At 36.3% G+C, this 25,000-nt stretch overlaps 1 protein-coding gene across 1 annotated transcript in view; it reads right to left on the bottom strand.

Moving 5' to 3' along the window:
* LOC106883831 (uncharacterized) overlaps window positions 1-24,148 on the bottom strand; it is a 124,376-nt gene extending 100,228 nt beyond the window's left edge. The window contains exon 1 of the mRNA XM_052970830.2: window positions 24,010-24,148. Coding sequence (XP_052826790.1) covers window positions 24,010-24,073 — 64 coding nt within the window. The 5' untranslated portion in view covers window positions 24,074-24,148. The remainder of the gene's footprint in view (window positions 1-24,009) is intronic.
* Between the last annotated feature and the right edge of the window lie 852 nt (window positions 24,149-25,000).

The raw sequence follows: 25,000 nt of genomic DNA, 5'->3' as shown, positions 1-25,000 counted from the left end.
AACGCGTTCCCTTTTCACATTGAACTATTTCCAAATCATGAACCTTTTGCCCAGTCAACAAACACCTGGAATATTCTAACGCTAACCAGCTTTAACTTTTGCCAACCCAGACATTCCAAACTCGCCATAGTTTTTAGTCAGACGTCAAAATGTTCTGGTTTTGGACAGAAGCAAGATGGCGGAAAATGGAAGCTTATACGTCAAACGGGTTAGACATAATGCTGTTGACGTCACTTAGGGAGGCGTGAAGTTCAGTTCTGTGTACGACAGTGATAGGGCTTTGCTAACACATGGTGACACCTAAACAGTTCTCATACGCTAGTTTTTAAAGGAGCAGGAGCATTTGTAATGTGTGTACGTGTGCGTGTGTTCTTGTATATGTGTGTGTGTGTGTGTGTGTGTGTGTGTGTGTGTGTGTGTGCATGTTCTTGTGTGCGTTCTCGTGCGTATGCCCTTGTAAAAGTGTTCGCCTTTGTTTTCGTGTTTGCCTGGGTATATCCCTGTTCACACATGCAACATACACACTCACACGCACGAAGGCATACAAACATACACACATACACACACACTCACACACATATATGTGTGTGTATCTACACCCATATTTCCGTATGTAGATAGATAGATAGATAGATAGATAGATAGATAGATAGATAGATAGATAGATAGATAGATAGATAGATTTATTTATCAATCTATATATGTATATACATACACATAGGCATATAAAGCATATACATACACACAAATATATGATATCATATACAAGTACGTAATATATATATGCATACAATGGAAACAAATGCACATATCTTTAATCTTTTATCTTTTACTTGTTTTAGTCATTAAACTGCGGCCATGCTGTACCACCGCCTTAAAGAATTTTAGTCGAATAAATCAATCACCAGTACTTATATTTTTTTAAAGCCTTGTGATTATTCTATCTGTCTGTTTTACCAAACTGCTACGTTATGGGGACGTAAGCACACCAACATCAGTGTTCAAGGAGTAGTGGGAAACAAAAGCAGACACAAGGACACACACACATAGATATATACGACAAGCTTCTTTCAGTTTCTGTCAAATCCATTCACAAGGCTATGGTTGGCCCGAGGCAACAGCAGAAGACACTCGTCCAAAGTGCCACGCAGCAGAATTGAACCCGAAACCGTGTGGTTGGGAACCAAGCTTTTTACTACATAGCCTATGTACGGGTAAATAAGACACATATGTACGTCATTTTATTTATACACATACACATTGGTATCTGAGATTTTTGCACAGGCGTTCTGTAAGAAAAATCATTTAACATTAACAACAACAGGAATAATAACAACTAGAATAATAATCCTTTCTACTATAGGCACAAGGCCCGAAATTTTGGGGGGAGTGTCAAATTGATTAGATCGACCCCAGTACTCAACTGGTACTTAATTGATCGACCCCGAAAGGATTAAAGGCAAAATCGACCTCGACGGAATTTGAACTCAGAACGTAAAGACAGACGAAAACATCTAGAGTAGTAATCCGTTCTACTATAAGGACAAGGCCTGAAATTTTTGGGGAAAAGGGGCAAGTTGATTAGATCGATCCCAGTACTCAACTGATACTTAATTTATTAACCTCGAAAGGATGAAAGACAACGTTGACCAAGCCGGGATTCGAACTCAGAACATAAGGTACAGGAATAGATGCCACTAAATATTTTGTCTGACACGCTGATTTTGACCTTCTACCACAGTTAGAATAATAATGGATAATGAGAGTTTTAATAATTCACTTACTCTTTTTAAATTTGCGAATAGGATGTTACTTATAAATTGGTAGATTTTTGTACAGACTTTAATATTTATGTATTAGGCTATTGTACAGTAATACATAAGGGAGTTACTCTCATTGAGTCTTGGAGGACCTAATAATCCTATATTTCTCCGCTGCTATTCTGGTTGTTTTCCTCCACATTACATTTTTAGTACCAATCTTATTATGTTTATTTTTATTCTAATGTATTTACTATTGTTGGGTTTAAAAGCAGAAAATCTTGCAACCTTGTTAATACTCCTAATTCTTGGGTTCGTAAGAGTAAAGCGTATAACATTCATCCCGCCTTATTCTTTGAATTAGCTTTATCTTGTCTCACATTTTCATTAAGTTTGTGTGTTTAAGGGGTTTAAATCACTATTCTTTTATTCACCGGATTGCTTAGCTTATATTAAGCAGTGGCGTTTTTATCAGTTTTAGTTTCCGTCACAATATAGATAAGTAAGTGTTTATGTTACGCCCAGTATTAAGGTTGCATTCGGTGTACTTGTTAATTTCAAAGATATTCGGAGTTGTCAACGTTATCAGCTGGGTTAAGTGTTGTTGAGAATGAGAATTTTACCGTAAACGTAATAAAGATACTATAACATTTATGCTTGGGAAGAAAGTTCTTCATTAGTATATCATAGGAAGTCATAGCGATGTCTGTTTTTAGTTTCTTGCATAAGAATCATTATATCTTGCTAAGTTTTTCTTTAATGTTAGTTACAAAAAAACATACATGAATTAGGAATAAAAGCAAAAACATTTTGTAGAAAAATAACTTGAATAAAAGTGGAAAAATAATTTGCTGGGCCCTCTAAGATTCTCTGTGGAAAACTCAATTTCATTTAACTGGACAACGGCCACTGAGTGTCCCCTTGAAAGTAAGTGTCTCATAAATAATGTAATATTCAATTTCAAGTCTATTACCCAAACTAGCAATAGATTTTTTATCAACTCAACATCGAATTCCTTTAAATACCGCTATAATGTGCACAAAAATATATTTACTAAAAACAGTTAAGAAATCCAGCACTATCAGAAAATATACGGATTTTAAAGTATAGATTTATTGGTGTGTGCATATATATATATATATATATATATATATATATATATATATATATATATATATATGTATGTATGTATGTATGTATGTATGTATATATATATATATACACACTACGCATATATGTATATATATATATATATATATATATATATATATATATATATATATATATATATATATATATATATATATACACACACGCAATATGCATATATGTTGATGTATATATATATATGCATATATATATAATAGATATATTTGTATATATATATATATATATATATATATATATATATATATATATATATATATATATATATATATAGAGAGAGAGAGAGAGAGAGAGAGAGAGAGAGAGAGAGAGAGAGAGAGGAGAACGAGAGAGACAGACAGACAGAAAGACAGACAGCTAAATAGATAGATAGATAGATAGATAGATAGATAGATAGATATGACTTGGAAGGCCCTATCGTTGTTAGAATGGGAGTATTCGAAATTGCTGATGTCTGTGACACTATAGATATTTTTACTTTAGGAATACTCAGTAAGAAGTTTGCTTCAATTAGCTTTAACCACTTTAGGGACGGTGCCTTCACTCTATCAAAAGGACAAAGGTCCGCACTTTCGAAAAACTTGCGAAGGATCTAACCCATACCCTTCATTCTCTTGGGCTCATTGTCACAATAGGAACCAGCCTGGAACTCGTTGGTTTCCTGAATGTCACATCAAATCTAAACACTGGTATCTACATACCCTTTCGGAAACAGAATAAAGGACTGATATTTATGAATAGAACTTTCTGCCATGCATCCATAATCTTCAGGAACCTAGTGAATGGTTCTTAGCAGAAGAGTCTCCAGCCTGTCTTTGAATATGTGGAGCTTCGACGTCATAGCCTCTGGCCATCATTGGGCTGAAGAATAAGATTAGCTGTATAACTAATATATACCAAACCCTAACCCTACTAAGAGAAAATATCATCGTAACATTATTTGGTTTACGACCCCATTTTCCTCAAATGTAAAATCTTGTGTAGGAAGAATCTTCTTGAGTTTAGTCGATAACTAGACAAGAAATATATTACTAGATAACTAGATACACAGATACAGGAAGATATTTAATAATCATGCTTTGAAGGTCTCTTTTAACTAAGCACCTTGCATAAGGAAAATGTTAGGAAGCTGGCCCAGATCTAAAACAGAAATAGGCTGCGAATACTGAGGTAATGATGCAGAAACTATTGTGTATGAGGCGGAGGTGGTGTCAAAGGATCCCAGTGGAGTGACGAACGTGCGAAAATAGGTGGATGTGAAAGAAAGCCGCTTCAGAAACAGATTCAACAGTCACAAGTCCTCGTCTAATATCCATGGAAGACGAAATGCCACAACTCCAGCGAGGCATATAAGGACATTGAAGGAAAACACTGTACTTTACAAGAAGTGGACGTTACTAGAAAATTAAAACCCTTAATTTAGCCACAGTAAGAGGGGCAGGCTTCGTTGGTTGAGAGCAGAACCATACTGCAGAACTCCCTTTATCCAAACACTTATCTACCCTGTGAAAGTGAAGTTTCTGCCTTCATAAGTGCAGATATACTTTAGCAAAAGGTTGGAGTTCACCCATGGGTGTTTCTACTTGCTGCAATCCGAGGAATTAGTATAAGATTTACCACACCCAACGTTGATATGCAATCACATACATATATCCACGACCATGCATAATTTTAAAATTAACTCCCCGCTGCAGCTTCACCCTCTCCTTCAAGTAAATGTCTTGCATATCGAGGTTACCTAGTGTGATTTCTATCCAAGGGACTTAACACCAATACGTTAAATATTTTTCATTCGTTTTATTCTTCGTTTTTTGTTTTACAACAGCCATAAAATCCACACACGGGAAGCGACACTTCTAGGCCTCCAGTAGTAAAGAGTTCATACCATACTATTCCTTTCAGCCACTTCTGATAATTGCTGGGCTGGCTCCCAACTTCTTCCACGAAACAAATTCGGATTATATGAGGTTATGGTATTGTATTCTATTAATAATACAGGCATACATACATCCATACATACATCCATCCATACATACATACGAATATAAATGTATGTATGTATATATGCATGTATATATTGTATTGTATGTACATATATAAATCCAGGGTCACAAAATGTTCCTATTCCGTGAGTGTGCAAGAGTGACAACAAATGGAATTTTGGATAAAAATTTATTTTAGGTAATGGTAATTCCAGTCGTTTGAAACACCGAAATCCTAAAAAAAAGATGTAAGAAAATTCACACACACACACACACACACACACAACAATAAACTGGATATATTTATGTTGCTTCTAATTAAACGTTAATTAGTTACCTAGATGTTCTCTCTGTATTTATCTATCTGTTTTTCTATCTATCTATCTATTTATCTATCTATCTCTCACGTTCCCTCTCCCCCTCTCACTCTTTCTTTCTCTGTTATCCACACTTATTCTCCGCATATCTCTTATATAAATTACTACAAACTCATACTTTCATATATACACACTCCTCTCTCTTTATAGTGTTCGTGTTTTTAAAATCAACAATATCTCTTTTTCGTTCTAGTACACAATACTTCGTTTTCATTTCGGTATTTCAAGTAAATCACGATATAGACTGGATATATTTTGATACTTTAAACTTGATATAGAAAGTAAACCATAGTACTTGCGTTATACATTTTCTTCGAAAATATATAGTAATATTTCACATTTATCTCCCTGAGTTTTGTGGTGGTGTTACCAAAATGTTAAAATGACATTTCATTTCGAAAAGTAAACAAAGATATATGAAAATTTTTGAATGAAAAGTTAATGGAAATATACGTTTCACCTGACAATATATAAAATCGAAAATCACCATATACACACACAAATATATATATATGTATATATATCATAAACAACAGCAGCAGCAGCCAGGTGTCCAAGGGACGGTTTGCCAAGATTCCCTTTCCTTTAGTGTTATGATGCATGCCTACAATCAGCCAGACTGTTTCCAGTTCAAGTTATATAATTATTTCATCAATGAAGCATCATACCACTCATATAACGAATAGGAGTTCACCGGCAACAACTACGCCATACGAACAAGAAAAATTTAGTAAGCATTTAGGTACTCAGCAACCAAGTTTTTAACTTTTCTAATTATGCCAATGTACTGAATATATGACATGAGCAACAAAAAATCAATATAGAACATTTTTCTTATTGAATAAGATAAACCTAATTTAAATAGTTACAGTCGCTTCCTTTTAATTCTTTTATCAATATTTTTTTTTCCCACATCCTTTTGGATACTTAAAATAAATTTTCATCTCTGCTTAATTTGTGTCTACTAGAGTACACAATATTACTTCCCTTGTTAACTAATGAGTCTGTAATGCACCTACTTGAAATAGACACATTATACATTAAATTAAAACTAGTAGCTAGCCATTGCACGCGTACATTGTAATGAATATCTTCGATAAGAAGTAAAACCGGTTCGTAATTATGTACTCTAAAATATTAAATTCTGTACTTTTTAGTTATATGATTTGGAGCGCTTAATAATATACTTTGAAATTATTTAAATGTAAAAACAATATGCTTTGAAGTATCTAAATTTGGAATGAGATGTTAGTAGTAATGAGTTTTGTATATATTTTGGAATAACGCATTTTGAAATAATTTGGTTGCGATATTTTGGTCTGATTGCGATACGTATTATCGTATTTTAAAACAATTTGATTGCAATGATATACTTTGAAATAGCTGCAACATGAAAAGAAAAGGATATTTTCGATTTTTTTACCATTTGTCTACATCTCCCAAATTGTGTGGGATACTTTTAACATTTTACTCAAGCATGCACACATATATGCATGCATATATATATATATATATATGTGTGTGTGTGTGAGAGAGAGAGATTTTATTGATAGATAGATAGATAGATAGATAGATAGATAGATAGATAGATAGATAGATACACGAGCGCGCACGCGCATATGACGAGCTCGTTTCAGTTTCCGTCTACCAAACCCGCTCACAAGAATTTTGTCGGCCTGGGACTATAGGAGAAGACATGGAACCAAGGTGTCGCGCATCGGGATTCAACCTAAAGCCACATGGTCCGAATATATTGAAAAATTGCTGTTTTGAATGAGATAACATTACTCCTAACCAGTGGCCTGGGAACAAAATTTGCTTAAGGGGCGCAAACTCAGGTCCAAATTTTTTTACAAACAAGGCTGATTTTTTTCCAATCTGAATATCAAAACAAACACAATCATAATAATTTTTATTTTATTTTATTTTATATGAAAAAGTAATGCTTCAAATCATTCCAAAAATTTTTCTACAGTGGCTCGTTTTGGCGGTGAAGTTTTCCAAGAGGATACCCAAAGTGTTTTCGTTGTACATACGTTACAGCACAGTGTGTCAAACGGTGTTGCGTCATTGTAGTGCAGAGTCAGGTCTTCAGACAGCGAAGTGTGCTGAACATTCTCTCGCTCGATGCAACAAACCCAGGCTTGCAACATGATGACATTCTCATCACAAAGGCTTGATCGGTACTGCTTTCAGAAGAATGGTGCTTTGGTGAACAAAATTCAATACATCAGTGACCAGGGTAGCCGTACATTCGACTTCTTGGAGGACAAAGTCCAGAGAGTGGTTTCCGCAGTGTATAAAATACGTACCAGGAAACATGTCTTTTAATATCTTTTGTATGGCGTCATCAAAGGCAAAAAGAACCTAATTTTGAACCTGAAGAAATGTTTAGGCAACAAAAAAACATCCGGAATAACCTTAGTTAGTATCTCCGAAGTTTAGTCAGGAAAGTTATAAATAAAAGCCGAGAAAATCTTCGTAGACAACCTGGCTTTCAGAAATATAACGACAATAACTGATTCTTCTTGTTCCATGCCAGAGCAATCACATATAACATCAATAAACATGGAATCTTCAACTTTTTTTTTCTAATATCATGTAGGGTGTTATGAGCATATACCTCTAGGATTTCATTATGTATGGTTGTTGACACTCCGTCGCTTACGACGTCGAGGGTTCCTGTTGATCCGATCAACGGAACAGCCTGCTCGTGAAATTACCGTGCAAGTGGCTGAGCACTCCACAGACACGTATACCCTTAACGCAGTTCTCGGGGATATTCAGCGTGACACAGTGTGACAAGTCTGACCCTTTGAATTACAGGCACAACAGAAACAGGAAGTAAGAGTGAGAGAAAGTTGTGGTGGAAGAGTACAGCAGGGTTCGCTGTAGCCTCATGGAGCTTTAGGTGTTTTCGCTCAATAAACACTCACAACACCCGGTCTGGGAATCGAAACCGCGATCCTATGACCGCGAGTCCGCTGCCCTAACCACTGGGCCATTGCGCCTCCACTATGTATGGTATCAGATAGGAAAATAACTCGCTTAAGCTGCTGACTTATTCCTGCACTACATTCTTCGGCAAGTTCTTTTATGAGATTTACGAAGTTCCTGTGACGTGTGTTAACTTTCTTTCCAAAGATGGAACTCGTAACTTCTTTTATATTTTACTAAGGATATTCCTTGATCCTTCAACAATGGAACTACGGAATGCCATTATACTTCACTAAGAATTTCCTTAATTCTCTGGTCATGAAAGTGCTAACCACTATTATATTTCACTAAGTATGTTCTTTAATTCTTCGATGAACTGGTAACTACTAATATCCTTTATTGTGTCTTTCAGTAGTTCTGCGAATGCAATGTCATATTTGTGATGAATCATTTATATATGACCCATTTTGATCCATTAGAGAGCCATTCGAGTTATGTGTAGCTGGTTTTTGTTTAGCAAAGTGGGAAAAGAACTTTAGAAATAGATCTTATATTTTACACTGCTTGTTTTTCCCTTAGCGAAGTTTCTTTTTAATGAGATAGTTTTAGGTCCAGTTCGATGTTCTTTTTTTCATCTCGATCTCATCTTTTGAGAGAGCATGATGACAATGATGATGAAGAGTCACTTGTAGTATTCTTAGGAAATGAGAGAGTGGCTGTGGTTGTTGTTATTGTTATTACTATATTGTTGTTATACATATAATTTTAATCTTAATGTTGAGGTTGCTTTCGTTCAGTAATATACCTTTCTAGGGATTTGGGCGGATTTTTTTAATTTATTTATTTTAGTTATTTGTTCTCATTTTGCGAAGAAAACCAGCTTCAACTAACTTTTAACAGATCAATTTTTAAACATTATTTTCTAAGCCTGAGAAAGGAAATTAGGGGATGCAATATTGAATTTTGTTCCTCAACAAAATTTTAGGGCTGCAAATGCATTCCCTGCATTCCCTGTTCCCGGACCCTTGTTCCTAACCAATGTTTATCACTCCGTCTAAATGCCAAATTTCAATGAAATATGAGACATAATTAGTCTTCCGATTTTCTGTTGATATTATACACATTTGAATAACTTTTCAGTTTTCATTTAGCACTGCCTAACAACAGATGTTGCTAAATAACAATGGATTAAATTACTCTTTTTTTTCTGCAGACCCGGCGTTTCAAGGTGATTATGCAGTCGTCCACTAAGCGTTTACTGCGCAACATATTGAGAGTTCCAGTTAGGAAATTTACCGCTTTTATTCTTAAAATTGCTTTAAAAGGAAACAAAAACATTACATAAGCACACACACACACAGATATAGATATAGATATATTCATATACACACACACAAACACACCACACACATATGTATAAATTGTATATATATATATATATATATATATATATATATATATATATATGCATGTATATTTGTGTTCATACTTGTATACATACACACAACTCAAGCGATGTGCTGGCAAAGTTATAAGTGCGCCGGAGAAGGCTTACGCTATTTGTTTGAGATTTCTGGATCTTCTGAATTCAAGCGTTGCCGTGATAAGCTTTGCTCCTCATCCTTTAGACTTCGATGGAAAAAAATAGGAGACAAATAGTTGTAACGATTGGACTGATTAATCTGCTCCTCTCAAAATGCTGGCCCTATGCCAGAAACCATCGTTATTATTATTATTATTGTTCAGTAGTTTTATTTTTATAACGTGCTTTCACTTCACTACCGAACGCAGCTCTGTGCGCCTTGGGTATGTGCTGTGGTTTGCTGTGATGCTCTTATGGTTACTGTATTGAAAGTGTTTTGCGTAGGATGTGTGCAGTGCCCAGTAGTGCAATTTTCTGTATGTTATATATATTTGTAAGCCCTGGTGTTTTTGTTATGTATTTGTCTGAATATTTTTTATTATACCTAAGGCACCTACTATGATAGGAATTGTTTCTGTTTTTAGATTCCACATTCGAGTTACCTCTATTTCCAGGTCTTTGTATTTTGAAAGTTTTTCCATTTCTTTTAGGGAAACGTTGTCATCTACTGGTATTGATACATCAATTAGAAAGCATTTTTTTTTTTCTTCATGATCTTTGAAAACTATATCTGGTCTATTTGCCTTAATTTCTCTATCTGTGTGTATTGGCATTTATTATTATCATTATTATTATTATTGTTATTGTTAGTCATATACCGATGCGCAAGCGCAGGAATTACTGCGTACGATGTTGGACGCACTCTGTATATTATGTAACATCTGTGTGCATGCGTGAGTGTGTGTGTGTGTCAGTGTATGTATGCATGCATATATGAATGTATATACGTATGTATATATGTATGTATGCATGCATGCATGCATGTATGTATGTATGTATGTATGTATGTTATGTATGTATCTTTCCTTTTTCCTTCATTTATCTTTTATCATTTATTTGTTTCAGTCATTAGACTACGGCCATGCTGGGGCACCACCTTGAAGAATTTCTAGTCGAATGAATCGACTCTAGTAATTATTTTTTACGCCTGGTACATATTCTATCAGTTCTCTTTTGCCGAACTGCTAAGTTATGAGGGAATGTAAACACACCAACACCGGTTGTCAAGCGGTGATGATGTGGGGGATGGAACAAACGCAGACAGAAACACGCACACATATAGATAGATATACATACACATCTATATACGATGGGCTTCTTTCAATTTCCGTCTACCAAATCCACTCAGAAGGCTTTTGTTGGCTCGAGGCTATAGTAGAAGACACTTGCCCATGGTGTCATGCAGCGGAACTGAACCCGGCAGCTTGTGGTTGGGAAAGCAAGCTACTTACCACACAGCCACGCCTGCGCTATTTATTTACTATTTCTTTCTTTCTTTTTTTTTTTTTTTGGTAGTTTGGTTATTTCGCTAATTAATTCACACGAATTGACTGTTCAGTTCTCAGTCAACTAATTAAATAATTAGTCAATCCTTTAATGAATCGATGGAACAGTTCGTTTGTTAAATTGCTTAGTCGAAAAGTACAGCCATATCGATGACGTACCATCTACTGCTCTCTCTCTCTCTCTCTCTCTCTCTCTCTCTCTCTCTCTCTCTCTCTCTCTCTCTCTCGCTCTCTCACTCTCTCTCTCTCTCTCTCTCTCTCTCTCGCTCTCTCTCTCTCTCTCTCTCTCTCTCTCTCTCTCTCGCTCTCTTTCGCTCTCTCCACGTACACGCACGCATACATACTTATCCTAAAGCTTGATTTTCACTCAATATGTTTTGCTGACAGACAAAACGATATTGAGTCGAGTCTCCCAATATATACATGTACTGACATTGTTTTCCAAAGTTGCTTTAAACTAAACTGATAGATTCAAGGCATTAAATAAGCATTTACACACCCACACAAACAGACATTGCTACATATATATATATATTTGTATATAATACACTTACGCGCGCACACACACACACACATAGACATATATTTTGTTGTGTTTTGGGAGGGTCATTACACCAATGATAACAAACACACGCACTGGTTCAATATCTCTTCTTAATGTTGGTCAATTGGTTAAATATCTAACCAACTAACTAATCAATTGTTTAATGAGGTGGTTAAACAATCAATCGATTGTTTCTTAGCCGAAGTCCTTACACGACTTCTTCAATGACAGGCCCTTTCTCTCTTTCTCTCTTCCTCCCACCCCCTCTCTCTCTTCTGCGTCTGTCCGAGAATTAGCCTTACGCTTTTGTGCATGTATGGTTGTATGTGTGTATGTAGATGTGTGTTTGCTTTCAAGAGACAGTAAGGGTGAGAATAAACGAAGAGTTTGTGTGTGCGTGATTGCGGATATGTGGTCGAGTGTGATTGAGTCTATATACCCACGTGACTGCTCATATGTGCGTTTGTATGTTTGTGTGTTTTTGAGTACGCGTGCATTAGCCATCTGTGACCTCTGTGTGTTTTTGTGTGTCTGTTTTTTTTATTTTCATTAGCTGAGCTGTTATCATGACCTTAAGGACTTAAATTATGGGGTTTGTTCATTCATAAAACAACTGATAAGTTCATTGGCATCTAACACTACGTTGTTAAATTTTTAATTTCCGGCGTTTGCCGGATTAAACAAAACACAACATTAAAATATACTGCGATTCACTTTCGTTTGTAAAAGCCAAACGATTGAAATTTTCTTATACAAATGTGTGTGTGTGTGTGTGTGTGTGTGTTAAGGTATGAGTGCACAAGCGCCGAAGTTGACTTTGCCTTTCATCTTTTCGGGGTCGATAAATTAAGTACCAGTGAAACACTGGGGTCGATGTAATCCACTAATGCCCTCCACCACAAATTTCGGGCCTTTTGCCTTTAGTAGAAAGGCTTATTGTTATTACTTTAAGGCAGTGAGCTGGCAGAATCGTTAGCACACCGGACGAAATGCTTAGCGGCATTTCGTCCGCCCTTACGTTCTGAGTTCAAATTCCACCGAGGTCGACTTTGCCTTTCATCTTCTCGGGGTCGATAAATTAAGTACCAGTTGCGATCTAATTAACTGGGTCCCCTCCCCCCACCAAAGAAAATTTCAGACTTTGTGCTTATAGTAGAAAGGATGGTTATTATTATCATTAAGGCGGCGAGCTGTCAGAATCATTAGCACGCTGGGCTTAGCGGTATGGCGTCTGCCGCTACGTTCTGAGTTCAAATTTCGCCGAAGTCGACTTTGCCTTTCATCCTTCGGGGTCGATAAATTAAGTACCAGTTTATCCCCCTCCCCCAAATTTCAGGCCTTGTGCCTATAGTAGAAAGAATTATTATTATTATTATTATTATTATTATTATTATTATTATTATTATTATTATTATTATTATTATTATTATTAAGGCGGCGAGCTGGCAGAACCGTTAGCGCGCTGGACGAAATGCTTAGCGGTATTTCGCTCGTCGCTTCGTTCTGAGTTCAAATTCCGCCGAGGTCGACTTTGCCTTTCATCCATTCGGGAACGATAAATTAAGTACCAGTTCCGTACTGGGGTCGATGTAATCGACTAGTCCCCTTCCCCCGAATTTCAGGCCTAGTGCCTATAGTAGAATGGATTATTATTATCATCATCATCATCATCATCATCATTTTTATTATTATTATTACTATTATCATTATTATTATAAGGCGGTGAGCTGGCAGAGTCGTTAGCACGCTGGACGAAATACTTACCGGCATTTTGTCCGTCTTCATGTTCTGAGTTCAAATTCCACCGAGGTCGATCTTGCGTTTCATCCTGTCGAGATCGATGAAATGAATACCAATTGCTCACTGCGGTCGATGTAATCGGCTTACACCTACACCGCCTTTACGCTCTGAGTTCAAATTCTGCCTAGGTCAACTTTGCCTTTCATCCCTTCGAGCTCGATGAAATAAATACCAGTTGCGTACTGGGGTCGATCTAATCGACTTACACCCAACCCCGAAACTTCCGAGCTTGGGGCCTCTAGTAGAAAGAATCCCTAATTATTGTCATAGTTGATAAATTACTCCGTATCATTCGCCTCGCTACAAAGATCCATCGAAACTAACTCTGTTATGTCTCAAGCTACTGCTATCTAGCACCTTCGGATGATCTCTACTCAACCGTTACACAACTGCTACTCGACTGCTACTCAACACACCTACCGCGGCCAGACTACCTTTATTTATATGCCTTGGGAGACCCTACTTCTTCGCCTGGGGCGTCGACACAACAAACTCAAATAACAGTATTATTGTGTCAGCTAATTTTTCACCTCAGCAAGCTTTTCTCAATACAACCGTATCCTGAAATTATTGTTGTTGTTGGCACTCCGTCGCTTACGACGTCGAGGGTTCCAGTTGATCCAATCAACGGAATAGCCTGCTCGTGAAATTAACGTGGAAGTGGCTGAGCACTCCACAGACACGTATACCCTTAACGTAGTTCTCGGGGATATTCAGCGTGACACAGTGTGACAAGGCTGGCCCTTTGAATTACAGACACAACAGAAACAGGAAGTAAGAGTGAGAGGAAGTTGTGGTGAAAGAATACAGCAGGGTTCGCTACCATCCCCTGCCGGAGCCTCGTGGAGCTTTAGGTGTTTTCGCTCAATAAACACTCGCAACGCCCGGTCTGGGAATCGAAACCGCGATCCTATGACCGCGAGTCCGCTGCCCTAACCACTGGGCCACTGCGCCTCGACCCTGAAATTAATAAAGGAATATAAAAACCCCAAAAGCTTCAAACGGTACAAAGATTAATTCTTCTCTACTAGAAGAACCACTGATACTCAGTTAAACTGCAGCCAACGCCATTGTCATTCTCAGTGGGCTTCTTTAGAATAATATGGCTCTTTTATGGCTACACTAAATGGTGCTGCTAAGTTTAAGTTGGATATAGCATCAGAACAGGCTAGAAGCTATATAAATCTCATTATTTGTGTGTGTCTGTGTGTGTGCGTGTATGTGTGCGTGCCTGCCTGCGAGCGTGCAAGTGTGTGTGTATGTGTTCATTTTCTCAGAATTCAAGGTGTTCAACAGCGGACATTACGTCTCTGTGCAACGAAAACTGATTTTTCAAAATATCAAATGCCCACACACACACACACACACACACACACACACACACACACACACACACACGCACGCACGCACGCACGCACGCACACACATACACACACACACACACACACATACACACACACACACATACACACACACACGTTTTTGTTTTTCAATTCTTTTCTTTTTTGCGAATTCCTCATGGAAAAATACAGAGATTACGATTTCTCACAACTTTAAAAAATTCTCCACTTTCTCGCTTTCGGAATACACACCGCCCATTCATACCTACATTCCCGATGTTTTTTAAATCAACCGTTATTTACGCATGCATGGGTGCATGTTGAACTAGCAGACAAAATCAGTGAGGCCTCAATGTGGTCGCTCAACATTCTAGAAATAACAACCAAAGCTCTGAACACAGTTTTCCTAAAAAATTCATTTTTAAACCCATTCCTCGCCACCACCAATATAGCTTCCACAATATTGACACCTGCCTCACCCTACAGAAACAAGGAACGCATCAGCACAGTTTTCCACCACCACTCCATAACTAATTTATACTCAAAATGTTAAGTAAAATTCCCCGCCCCTCTTCAACCAGAAGACGAAACATAATCCAAATTTCTTCACCAGCACTAATACATCCTTTATGTTAAGCCTTCAACCAAATCGACAATTCAGTGCGAATTAGTAAAATTAAAGAATTTTCATTTTAACCAATAGATGTTTACAGAGATTTTTATAGACCTGTCATCGATTTCTGCTCCACATTAAAAATGTTTTCTCCCGTTTGGATCGTTTTCTTAGTGGTCAATTATAATTCCATTCACATCCAGGATATACGATAGCATCGCTCTGGGGGTTTAGGTTTTGTTTTATTTTCCTAAGAATGGAAAGCCGACCCCGGAGTGTTGTAAAGATTGCCATGTTTTATAAAAACAAGTCCATTTGAAACATTAAAACTTGTCCAACATCATGACATCGAGAAAACTCATGGCAGACTGAAGTTGTGTCTCAAGAATGTGAACATGATCAGATACCTTTTGCCTCAAAACTAGTCGACTCTTATCAAATGTACAGTTTTCTGACTCTTGTTATTTAATTCATCTACTGCTACTTCAATAGGATTTTTCTTTGCTTCAACTCTTCATTGGAATTTTTATATAACTGATATTGTTTACTCTTTTATTTGTTTCAGTCATTTGACTGCGGCCATGCTGGAGCACTTGCCTTTAGTCGAGAAAATCGACCCCAGGACTTATTCTTTGGAAGCCTAGTACTTATTCTATCGGTCTCTTTTTGCCGAACCACTAGGTTACGGGGACGTAAAGACACCAGCATCGGTTGTAAAGCGATGTTGGGGGGGACAAACACAGACACACAAACACACATACATATATATATATACATATATACGACGGGCTTCTTTCAGTTTCCGTCTACCAAATCCACTCACAAGGCTTTGGTCGGCCCGAGGCTATAGTAGAAGACGCTTGCCCAAGGTGCCACGCAGTGGGACTGAACCCGGAACCATGTGGTTGGTTAGCAAGCTACTTACCACACAGCCACTCCTACGCTTGTTAATTTACAAAATCTTTTTAATATAGTTAAAATATTTTGAAAGAAAAAAAGAGGGGTTTTTTTTTTTCATTTTTTATACTTTTTAAGATTTGTCTCAATAACAGTTGTTCTTAGCTGTAAAAAGAGTGGACCAGCAGGAAACGTGCGAGTGAAAACCGATAATATTGTGAATTAATCTAAACTGGAAAAATCAGGACAGGAAGAAGTTGAATCTTTAAAATGTTATTACTAAACTTGGAATTGAAATAAATAAAAAAAATGTTCTTTTTAGTTACATTCAATTCGAAAAGTAAAACCCCTCTCTCTGGCTTCTAGTTCCTTTATAAAGAAAATTCTACACGGAACGTCCTATATTTACGCTCTATAAAATAAAACATAGTAGATGATGGAAGCGGAGGTTGATGCATTCATTTACGATGGAGATGTAGCCTGTCTTTCATGTTTTCTACCTTCCTCTCATGTTTTCGCAACTTAATTAAGCTGGCATTTTGTCATTAAGGCATAACAGAAATAAGAACTCAACAGAGGGGTGGAAGTGAGCATGACTAGAATGCATTTTATTTGCCTAGCAACAGTCCAATAAGCATTGGTATACTGTCAACTGAGAAATTATAAGAAATAAATGGTATAGTGATTTTAGTGAGGTCTATATTATCCCAATGGAAAATGAAAATTCGTTCCCACTAGAGAAAAAATTATTTGAAATCTCTGTCCATGAAATTCTACAAATTAATACGCTTGGACTCTTTGATGACCACCAACATTCGGGACTTCTATAAAGCTTAATCAACAAACTTCCCCTCTCCTAAGGACACTTTATATCATTTATCTTCCTCAGATTCAACATAGACCATTGGCTGTGATCTTTAAGCCTGCACAGCGCATCTCCCTCTCTATCCTCCGGAGCAAAGCCTTTTCCATTTTGTCAACTGATGTTGACAAACCGCCTTGCCTTCTTGAAGGTTTTAGGCAAAATTATACTAATGTATCCATCTGTTTTAATTTAATTTAATTCTATGTATTTATGCAGCTAAGGATTGCTCTGCATTTAAACTGATGTAATGGATGCATTTTAAAATTAAATGGAGTCGCTTGAAACGATCGTACTGCATTACCTCTGGATATTCTGTTGCTTATTTTGATTTTAATCACCTTATTTTGAAACTATATGGATAATACCGTACTAAATTCTGATGCCTCAGCTTCAGTACCTAATTCAACTGAATCTAAATCTTTGGTTTTATATATATATATATATAGATACAAAGACTTATTTCATATGTGTATCCCTACATATCTCTCACGCCTTCTCTCTAGCGAATAATGAATGCCTCAGTTCCTTTAGCCTCTCCCATATAATATGTGTGTATTCATAGCGAGCGGAACCTCGGAAGTAGTAATTATATCCAAGCGTGGTGTATACCGCAGGATACTCTTCAGAGCCATGGGTGTCATGATCTCTGTTTTTCTTAATCAAGATACTCTTGGCCTGACAAGTAGCCTGCGGTACACACCTCGCTTGGATATTTACCACTTCTGAGGTTCCGCTCGCTATGAAACGTTTGTACCCCGGATTTTATCTACTCCATTCGTTAACTCTTGTATTCTTATTCGTATACCCGGCAACCCTGGTCGCCTATCGTGAAACATAAAAAGAACTTCTTTCAGTTTATCGTACTTCGATCCGAAAAAAATCGACAACCTTCCGTCTTAATAAGCCACTATTGTCTCTGGAACTAGTTCTTTTATATTTACTACGGATTGCTAAAAGCTAACTTTGCTTCCTATACCTCGAAACGCAGTTGGTTAGTCCCTTGTATAAACAAGGCTAGTGTAGAAAAAATCCAAATGAGTCGTTTATTGATCAATAAAGTTTATTAATCAAATCATCAAATACACCTCGTCCCATTTCGAGATTAGACGGAAAATTCCGATAAGATGCCATATGCGATATAACTCTGTTCCGAAAGCAACAAATGTTGCTTATTATGCGAAAATAAAGTCTGCACCTAAATATGTGTAGATGTTTAGTGTTGGCTGCCGAAAAAAAGAGTCCTCAATGCATTGCAGAGAAAAATAGTAAATTTTATTGTGTTTTGGACGAATCACTCACTCTCTAGATAACGCTGTGTTTCCCTGTTGGTGCAAAGGCTCTTCAGGCAAGTAATGAGTCATAACTTGCCTGAAGATCTTCTGCACCTACAGGTAAAACCACAGCGGGGCAAGAAGCCTGACACAGGTACAATAATGATAATAACAATAGTGATAACAAAAGTAAAAATAATAATAACAATAATAACAACAACAATAATAATAATAATAATAATAATAATAATAATAATAATAATAATAATAATAATAATAATAATAATAACAATTTCTTTTTTAACCACAAGGGTTTACATTAAGAAAAGCATTATGGGTAGTACAGCCCACGTATACATCTATATATAAATCATAAACGATGACAGATAATTTTATACTTCACCCAGAGGTTTCTTCTGCTCTCTCTCTCTCTCTCTCTCTCTCTCTCTCTCTCTCTCTCTCTCTCTCTCTCTCTCTCTCTCTCCTCTCACTCTCTCTTTCTTTATCTCTCTCACTCTCCTCTCTCTCTTTCTATCTCTCTCTTTATTACTTTCACTCTCTGTATAGTTACATACACACACACACACACACATATATAAAATATTGTGTGCAAGTATATATAAAACATATATATATATGTGTATACACATACTGTATATATGTATATATATATAATGCATGTATTTTGTACACACACACACACATATATATATATATATATATATATATATATATATATATATATATATATATATACATATATATATATTACATATACATACAATGCATATAATATATTCATATGATTTATAGATATATACATACACAAAGAAAGGTGTGTGTGTATGCGTGTGTGAGTACGTGTGGGTGTGGGGCGTGTGCATGTAATCAGCGAACGACGATATAAACAACGCCAGGGCAGGTGTTCTTCGAAGAGAAACCACTGCGTGTAACTTCCTTTCTACTGAGGCCATCATAAATATAGTCACGACGCAGGGACTGTCCCGGTAGGAACCTGTATGTGAATACACACACATACATACATACATACACATCTGTGTGTGTGTGTGTGTGTGTGTGTATTTGTGTGTCTGTGTCTGTGTACATATGTATGTATCTATAAATATATATCTATATATGATTTCGGTGCGAATGGGTTTTTTTTTTTTTATGAAGGCGCCGAGTTTACAATCCTATAAATAATAATAATAATGATATTTTTATATAAGCTTAAAGCTTATGGCGATCACTGTGCAATGACTAACTGATAGAGTCTAATAAAGGGGCATATAAACCCTCGACATAGAAAAGGCTTTCCTATACGCGTGGGAGTCGAACCCACATCCGTTTGTTATCGCGACTAAGTGTGTTATATATACATATATATATATATATATATATATATATATATATATATATGCGTGTGTGTGTGTGTGTGTGTGTGTGTGTTCTTTTGTTCTTTATTCTTTTAATACTTTCTGTCATATGACTGCGACCATACTGGAGCACCGCCTTCAGTCGAACAAATCGACACAAGGACTCATTCCTTTTAAGCCTAGTGTTTATTCTATCGGTCACTCTGCGGAACCGTTAGTGTTACGGGGACGTAGACACACCAACATCGGTTGTCAAGCGATGATGGGGATGGGGGACAAACACAGACACATACACACACACATACATACATACATATATATATATATATATATATATATATATATATATATATTCATACACACACACAAAACGGGCCTCTTTCAGTTTCTGTCTACCAAATCCACTCACAAGGTTTTGGTCGGCCCGAGGCTGTAATAGAAGACACTTGCCCAAAGTACCATGCAGTGGGAATGAACCCAGAACCATGTGGTTGGTAAGAAAGCTACTTACCACACAGCCACTAATGAGTATTATGTATATTATATATAATAATACACATATGGAAGATCCTGGAAGGAATTGTGCCAAATTTTGGCATTGAAAGCTACACCAATGCCAGAACGGGACGACACTGCATAGTGCCAAAGATCCCAGCAATGCCATCGCGCTTCAGGACCAGTTACTGCAACAGCTTGGGATTCAGGGGCCCACAGCTTTTTAATATTCTCCCAAAGAGCCTGAGGAATCTGCACAAAGTAGATGTAGGAGTTTTTAAATCAAAGCTGGACCTCTTCCTATCGAGAGTCCCAGATGAACCTACCTCGCGGCAGGAGGTGCAAATGAGGGTTGCTAAATCAAACTCCTTTCTTCACCAAGTGCCACATATTGTAGGAGGCTCCCCGTAATAACAGTGTAGCAACACGGTGCTGCATCAGCATGGCCGCAGCTCTAAGCTGAAACTTTAAAAAAAAAAAAAAAAATATATATATATATATATATATATATATATATATATATATATATATACATACATATATATACATATTTGCGCATATACATACTTAGATACAAATATATGCATATATGTGGATGTGTTTGTGTTGTGTGTACACACATACATATATATAAAAGTATATCCACATCTATATATACATTCATGTACTTAATACACACATACATCTATATATTTGCATATATATACATATATATGTGTATGTATGTATATATATAAAGATATGTATACATAAACATACATATGTAGAGTAATATATTTCTGCTGCTTTTAAATAAAATATATATAATATATATATACGCATACAAACGTATACATATATACACATGTATTTATACACGTATACGAATATATATATATATAACTTCGACTGGCTAGTTTTCATTGTTTTTTTCTTCTTGTTTTGCCTTTGTGAGTTACAAGTAATGCTATCTGTTGGAGTCTCAGCACTTTAGCTGCTATTTCTGAACTTCGGTATGTGGTGAAGCAACTGTTTGCTGATCCCTTAATTATATTTATAAATGTATAAGAACTTTTAAATAAGTTCTCCACCGATAATGGTGTTTACATACCGAAGGGCTTGATAAAAAATTATTAATTGTTAATTTATTAATAAATTAATAAATTGATAAACCTTTACCTTTTTAATTGTAATATATATATATACATACATACATATGTATATACATACATACATATATATATTATGCACACACACACACACACACACACACACACACACACACACACACATATATATAAATATATATATATACACACACAAACACACGTTTATGTAATTCGCATAATAGCATAATACAACCATCCTCAAGTATAATTATAACTATATACATACACGCACATACATACATACATACATACAAACAAAATTACCCTGTTGTTGATGTTGAAATTCCAATAAAGGAACCTTGGATTTAGGTTAGAAACCGGTTCTTTCTCTAATGGCAAGAAATCTTGAAATAAACTGAATAATGATATACATACGTACACAGACATAGGCACAGAAAGTCAGTCAAACAGACAGAAAGCTAAAGAGATACATAGTCATATAGCTAGATAAACAGACAGACAGGTAGATAGATAGTTGCATGTGTGTATGTATGTATGTATGTATGTATGTATGTATGTATGTATGTATGTATATATTGAATGGATGGATGATAGATAGATAGATAGATAGATAGATAGATAGATACTTACATACATACATACATACAAACATACATACACACATACATACATACATACATACATATATACATACATTTATACATACATACATACACACATACATAAATACCTACATACATACATACATGCATGCATGCATACATACATACGTACATACATACATACATACATGCATACATACATACATACATACATACATACATACATACATACATACATAGACGCATAATGAATGACCAATATCGTCGTTGGTTACAATTGTCCATCCAACTGACCAATGACTGGTGCATTCCACCTGTGACTGCATAATGGCAAAAGGAGAGTCAATGCCTCGTTGTACAACACCCATCTACTTTCTCCTATTTACACCCCCAGCTCCTTATTCCTATTCTAGCAAAACTAAAAACCTGGACTTCAACAAACAAACAGTTTGTTTACTTTTCACAGCGAGGCTGACATTAAATTTTCTTCTACTTCTTTACTTGTTTCAGTAATTTGACTGCGGCCATGCTGAAGCACCACCTTTAGTCGAGCAAATCGACCCCAAGACTTATTCTTTGTAAGCCTAGTATTTATTCTATCGGTCACTTTTGCCAAACCGCTACGTAACGGGGACGTAAACACACCAACGTCGGTTGTCAAGCGATGTCGGAGGGACAAACACAGACACACACACACACAAACATACACATATATGTATATATACGACAGGCTTCTTTCAGTTTCCATCTACCAAATCCACTCACAAGGCTTTGGTCGTCCCGAGACTATAGTAGAAGACACTTGCCCAAGGTGCCACGCAGTGGGACTGAACCTGGAACCATGTGGTTGGTAAACAAGCTACTTACCACACAGCCACTCCTGAATGAAATACAAGCAAGTTTTCAAATTATTCTTAGAAAGACATGTTTAATTACCGGCAACACCCCCGCATTTATAAATGGTTTTATATATAATATATATATATATATAATATATATATATATATATATATATATATATATATATATATATATATATATATATATATATATATATATATATACAATATAGATACGTATCTATTTCATACACACACACACACTCTCTCACACACACACACATATACATACATGCAACATGTATAGGTGCACAGTACGCAGATATACACACCTCTGTATGGAAAAATGTATGTTATGTATGTATGTATGTATGTATGTATGTATGTATGTATGTATGTATGCATGTGAGCATGCATATATGCATGTAAGTATAGCATAGCCAACTGATCTTCAGCACAGTTTGCGTTTGCTATAAACCACTGACATGTTATTGGTCAAAATACCACGCAGAGTTCGAAACTACAACCAGGTGGTTGGGAAACGAACTTCTCAACAGCCGTTCATGCTTTTGCCAATGTACGCATACATACATACATACATACATACATACATATATACATACAAACAAACACTTATAAACACGCACCCACATATATAGATACGTACACATGTTCATACATATATATAAACATTCGTACATACATACACATGCATAGATACATACATCTACATACAAACATAAATGCATACATACACACACACACACACACTTATATATGTATACATATATATATATATATATATATATATATATATATATATATATATATATATATACATAAACATACATTTATACAAAGTTACATAAGAACACCGTATATACGTACACATGCATACATGCATGCATAGATAGATAGATAGATAGATAGATAGATAGATAGACAGATAGATAGATAGATAGATAGATAGATAGATAGATAGATAGATAGATAGATAGATAGATAGATAGATCCCTAAGCTATATAATAGTGTGTGGGTGTGTATATATATATATATGTATATATAAAAGAGCAGAAAGCTGTATGTATAAAGTATATATATATTACCTGTGTATATTGGAAGATTGAGAGAGAAAAGTCCACAGAAGTAAAGAATTCCTGTTCGCTGCATGGTTTAACGCTGAATGGATGGAATATACTGTTGGAGTGAGGTTTCGGTAGAGTGTGAGTGAGAGTAGAAGCAGGAGGAGGAGATTAGGTGATGTATCACTGTGGTAAATGAGCGATGGTGTGAGTACTTGTATGAAAGTGAGAGAGAGGGAGGGAGGGAGAGACGTAAAGAAGTAAATGTGATAGCGAATGGATGTGACGATGTGTGTGTATATGCGTGTGTGTGTATCGCCGTGTATACATCGTCGCCGAATGTAGAATTGAGAGTGTATATGCGTGTGTATGTACGTGTGTGTGTGTGTTCAATCATGTGAAACTATTCTTGCCTCTCTTTCTCTTTCAATCTGTCTTTCTTTCTCTTTCTCTTTCATTTGCGTGAGAGAGAGAGAGAGTTTCAGCATATTTACTAATGTTTACACGCACACAAACACACATTCAAAAACGCGCGCGCACTCTTAATATACCTACAGATATTCACACACACACATTTACATTCGCACAATTCGCTTTTGCTCCTCATCTCTTTCTCTCCTTCTCTCTCTATTAATTTCTATCTCTCTGATTTCCTCCTCTCTCTCTCCCTGTCTCCCTCTATCCATCTACCTATGTATTAATCTATCTATTTGTCTCTCTATCTATCTGTCTTTAATTGCTCACGTACACTCGCACAGTCTGTCTTTCGGACATTCATAAACGTAGGTGAAGGCGTGGCTGTGTGGTAAGAAGTTTGCTTCCCAACCCCATGGTTCCAAGTTCAGTCTCTCATCGTGGCATCTTGGAAAAGTGTCTTTTACTATAACTTCGGGCCGACCAAATCCTGGTGAGTGGATTTGATACACAGAAACTGAAAGAAGCCCGTCGTATATATATATATATATATATATACCCTTTACTTTTTTACTTGTTTCAGTCATTTGACTGCGGCCAT

Source organism: Octopus bimaculoides, chromosome 9 (assembly GCF_046866305.1).
Source record: "Octopus bimaculoides isolate indiv1 chromosome 9, ASM4686630v1, whole genome shotgun sequence".
Lineage (NCBI taxonomy): Eukaryota > Metazoa > Mollusca > Cephalopoda > Octopoda > Octopodidae > Octopus > Octopus bimaculoides.
This window is presented reverse-complemented; position numbering and strand designations above follow the sequence as displayed.